The sequence below is a fragment of the Rhincodon typus genome, chromosome 20, assembly GCF_021869965.1.
Source record: "Rhincodon typus isolate 14 chromosome 20, sRhiTyp1.1, whole genome shotgun sequence".
NCBI classification, from domain to species: Eukaryota; Metazoa; Chordata; class Chondrichthyes; order Orectolobiformes; family Rhincodontidae; genus Rhincodon; species Rhincodon typus.
The window spans coordinates 42664321-42669280 of record NC_063351.1 but is presented as its reverse complement, the minus strand read 5'-3'; the positions used below and the strand labels follow the sequence as shown (position 1 = coordinate 42669280).

At 45.4% G+C, this 4960-nt stretch overlaps 1 protein-coding gene across 1 annotated transcript in view; it reads right to left on the bottom strand.

Annotated features, from left to right (window-relative positions):
• Positions 1-4960, bottom strand: part of LOC109937818 (slit homolog 1 protein-like) — a 200427-nt gene that overhangs the window by 20746 nt on the left and 174721 nt on the right. The window contains exons 22-23 of the mRNA XM_048609217.1: positions 4573-4705; positions 1853-1921 (exon numbers count right to left, since the gene is read on the bottom strand). Of these exons, the coding sequence (XP_048465174.1) occupies positions 1853-1921; positions 4573-4705 (202 nt within the window). The remainder of the gene's footprint in view (positions 1-1852; positions 1922-4572; positions 4706-4960) is intronic.

Sequence of the window (4960 nt, the reverse complement as noted above, 5' to 3'; positions counted from 1 at the left end):
GAGAGAGAGAGAGAGAGTGTGTGTGTGTGTGTGAGAGAGAGAGAGAGAGTGTGTGTGTGTTTGTGTGTGTGTGAGAAAGAGCTAAAGTAAGGAGGCATGGGATTCAGGGAAATTTGGCTGTCTGGATACAAAACTGGCTGTCCAATAGAAGACAGAGGGTGGTAGTAGATGGAAAGTATTCAACCTGGAGCTCGGTGGCCAGTGGTGCTCTGCAGGGATCTGTTCTGGGGCCTCTGCTGTTTGTGATCTTTATAAATGATTTGGATAAGGAAGTGGAAGGGTGGGTTAGTACATTTGCCGATGACATGAAGGTTGGTGGAGTTGTGGATAATGTGGAGGGCTGTTGTAGGTTGCAACGGGACATTGGCAGGATGAGGGGCTGGGCAAAGAAATGGCAGATGGAATTCAACCCAGAAAAGTGTGAAGTGATTAATTTTGGAAGGTTGAATTTGAATGCAGAATACAGGGTTAATGGCAGGATTCTTGGCAGTGTGGAGAAACAGAGAGATCTTGGGGTCCATGTCCATAAATCCCTCAAAGTTGCAACCCAAGTTGATAGGGTTGTAAAGAAAGCGTATGGTGTGTTGTCTTTCATTGGCAGGGGAATTGAATTTAAGAGCTGCGAGGTTATGCTGCAGCTCTATTAAACCCTGGTTAGACCACACTTGAAATATTGTGTTCAGTTCTGGTCGCCTCATTATAGGGAAGAGGTGGAAGCTTTAGAGAAGGTGCAGAGGAGATTAACTAGGATGCTACCTGGACTGGAGGACAGGTCTTATGAGGAAAGGTTGAGGGAGCTAGGGCTTTTTTCATTGGAGCGAAGAAGGATGAGAGGTGACTAGATAGAGGTGTACAAGATGATGAGAGGCATAGATAGAGTGGATAGCCAGAGACTTTTTCCCAGGGTGGAAATTGCTATTACGAGGGAGCATAATTTTAAGGTGATTGGAGGAAGGTATAGGGGAGATGTCAGAGGTAGGTTCTTTACACAGAGTGTGGTGGGTGTGTGGAATGTGCTGCCAGCAGTGGTAGTGGAGTCAGATACTTTAGAGACCTTTAAGCGACTCTTGGATAGGCACATGGATGATAGTATAATGTAGAGTATGCAGGGTAGTTTGAGCTTAGTAGGATAATAGGTCGGCACAACATCATGGGCCGAAGGGCCTGTACTGTGCTGTACTGTTTTATGTTCTATGTTCTATGAGAGAGAGAGTGTGCGTGTGCCTGTGTGTCTGCCAGAGATGTGTGGGGGGCTCAGATGTCAAGTCAGGCAAGCCTTCCATAGAAGAGGTGACACTGGCTGGCCCGTCAAACATTACTGCCTTGAAATACCTCTCATTGTTGCTGTAGAATGGTTTTGAATTTATCTTCCTTTGTGTGAGATAGGGGGCTGGAATGGTGTGCGTGCTCACCACTTCAGGAACATGAGGGCTGAATTGTCTCACCTTCATAAAGTGCACCCTTGTCATCAGGAGCTTCATTGTGCAGGCCCTAGTTCTGAGTAAGGCTCAGGCATTATCCCCGTTTGGGATCTTGGTGACCCTTGGAGAGACAAAGATGATGTGGAGGCAGGAATGCCCCCATTCACCTCATTGCCCCTGGGAGCAGACCCATTTCTGGAGGTATTTCCTTCTGGCCCCCTACAGTGCCTGGGAGGACCCAGTATTGTACAGGATCCTGTGGATGTGAAATAGTGTTCCTAAAGTGGTTCATCATGAATAAATGGTGTCTTCCCATTTCCCAATCCACGTGTTTAGGACTGTTCCTGGCAAACCATTCTGTACCATCCCTCCTGCCCCAATCACACCATCCTGCCCTTCCTCTATATCTGGCTCTCCCTCCAGATACTTACACCAGCTGTAGATGTTTGAAAGTGTAGAGTATGGTGGGAACTGAACTGAACTGGTTACCATCCAGGTACCTGGAAGTAAAAGGAAAGAATTAGAGCCGGTGGAATTTTAGGAATGGGGTTTGCATTCAATTACAATTGCACCAATTGGCTGACCATCCATCTACTGCTAAAAGCCTCATCCCTGTCTTTGTTACCTTCCCATTGGTCTTCACACTAACCCCCATCTTCCACTCTCCATAACCTCGAGATCCTCAAAATCTCTGCTCCAAAATCTGAACTCGCACTACTTCCCATTCAACCTTCCATGGCGGTGATTCCTCATCTACATTTGGTACTCATTCCAGCAACCCGTTGATTATAAAATTCTCAATCTTGTATGTCAATACCAGCACCCTCCCCATCCCCACCGCCCACAAATATTCCTGATCCCACACCCTCAAAATCCCTGCAAAATCCCAGCCCAAGCTTTGCAACCTGCCGGAATTTCTGCATTTCTCAAATTCTGACCTCTAATGTATCTCCAATTCCAACTGCTCCTCTATTGATGATTGTACCTTCAGCTGGCTGAGGCCCTAAGCTCTGGAAACCTCTCTCTGTCCCTTTAAGACACTATTAAAACTTTCTCTCTTTGACCAAGTTTTTAACCGTTGGTCCCAATATTTCCTTCTTCGGCTCAACGTCAACTGTCATTTCACAGTGCACCAGTGAAGCACGTTGAGTAGTTTTATGATTATAAAGACATCACACAAATGCAAGTTGTTGTTACTGAGCTGCAAAACGATGAAGGCAGCAGTTTAAAATTTTGCTCTGCAGTGAGCTGGACAAGTCTGAATGTGTGTGGATATCAATTAAATAGGCTCCTCTATCAAACTGTGCTGACTCTGTCTAATCATACCACAATTTGGGAATTTGGGAATAATATAACTGCATTCAACAGTTAATTGGCTGTGAAGTACACTGCAGCATCGTAATATCATGAAAGTTGCTATATAAATGCAATTCCTTTATTTTTGTCTCTTTGATTCTCTCTCTATTTTTGTCCTGAGGTATGGTCACTCAATCCGCACATTGACAAATTCAGTGAAAACATAATGAATAGCTAACACTAACCCTAATGAATAGCAGCAGTAGACCACTCAGTCCCTTATGCCTGCTGCCCCATTCAATGAGGCTATGGTTGTCCTTCAGCCTCAGCACCATTTTCCATGCTTCAATGAGGTCACCTCTCATTTTTCTGAACTCCACAGAATACAGGCCCAGTCTCCTTAATCCCTCCTCAAAGAACAGTGCCACCACTCTAGGATTCAAACTGGTGAGCCTCTGCTGCACTCCCTCTGTGGCAAATCCTTCTTTAGGTAAGGGGACCAAAACTGAATTAGTGTTAGGGTACACTCTCACCATTGTTCTATATAACTGCAGCTTATTCCTGTACTCAAAACCTCTTGTATTAAAGGGTGAACATACCATTTGACTTCCTAATCGCTTGCTGGAACTGCGTGTCGGCATTCAATGACTTATGAACAAGAACACCCAGGCCCCTTTAGACATCAACACTTGAAAAACTCTCATCATTTAAGAAATACTCTGTATTTCTGTTCTTCCAACCAAAGTGGCTAGCTTCATATTTTTCCACAATATATATTCCCTCTGCCACGTTCTTGCCTAATCAGTTTATGCAGGCAGCTTACATCAGTGTCATGCTGAGAGGGTAATATTAAAATTTCTTTCCCGGTCAACTTATTTCTCTCTTTTTCTCTCTCACTCAGCAGTTCTCTATTGTGTGTCGTCTCAGAGTCACTGTTAAGCACTGCTGAAGATGTTGCAATTGGAAAAACACCTGATGACTGCAATAAGATCTTACCTGGAGTAAATATACTCACATCGAGGCAGTGAGCACTGACTCCAGTTTTCACAGCTGCTACTGGATGAAGGGCATCTTAAGAAGAAAGATTGAACAGGCTGGGCCTTTACCCATCAGAAGAATGAGAGGTGACCTTAATGTAACATGTAAACTCCTGAGGGGACTGGAGAGGGATGAAGGCAGGAGGATATTTCCTCTTGTTGTGAAGACTAAACTATCATAGAGTCATAGAATCCCTACTGTGCAGGAGCAGGCCATTCAGCCCATCGAGTCCACACTGACCCTCCGAAGAGCATCCCACCCAGAACCACCCCATCCCATAACCCCACATTTCCAATGGCTAATTCACCTAACTTACATATCCCTGAACACTATGGGCGATTTCCCATGGCCAATCCACCCTAACCTGCACATCTTTGGACTGTGGGAGGAAACAGGAGCACCTGGAATAAACCCACGCAGACACAGGGAGAATGTGCAAACTCCACACTGACAAGGCTGGAATTGAACCCAAGTCCCTGGCGCTGTGAGGCAGCAGTGGGAGGCTTGAATTAAGAATAAGAGGTTTTCCTATCAGGACATGCATGATGAGACATTATTTTCTCTCAGAGTCTTCAAAGTGAGGAATTCTCTTCCCCAGTAGATAATGGGGGTGGCTCTTTAAATGTCATCAAGCTTGAGTGATGTAGACTCTTGATGGCCAAGGGAGACCCCGAGTATAGGAAGCAGACAGGAGTGTGGAGCTGAGACTACAGCCAGATCAGCCATGAACGTACTGAGTGATGCAACAGATTCAAAGGGTTCTACAGCCTATTCCTCCCACTTTTCCCTCAATTCCGTTTGATCCCTTCTCACTCACAGTTCAGTTACATTCTTTGGGATGCCTTTTGGCAGAGATCTCAGGTGCTTGTTGCTGCAGCGAACAACAGTCTCCAGGCAGGTGCACTCTGCAGGGCACTGAGGACGAGGGACACAGCTACTCTCTTCATAACCTGCAAAAGAAATCACAGCTTTACATCACCAACATTTACTTTGAGTCTAACCCCGTGCTGTCTTTGTCCTGGGAGAGTTTCATGGGGACATTGTAAAGGGAGCTTTACTCTGTATCTAACCCCGTGCTGTCTCTATACTTAGAGTGTTTGATAGGAGCAGTGTAGAGGGAGACATTATTCTGTATCTAACTCTGTGCTGTACCCATCGTGGGAGTGTTTGATGGGTACAGTGTAGAGGGATCTTTACTCTGTATT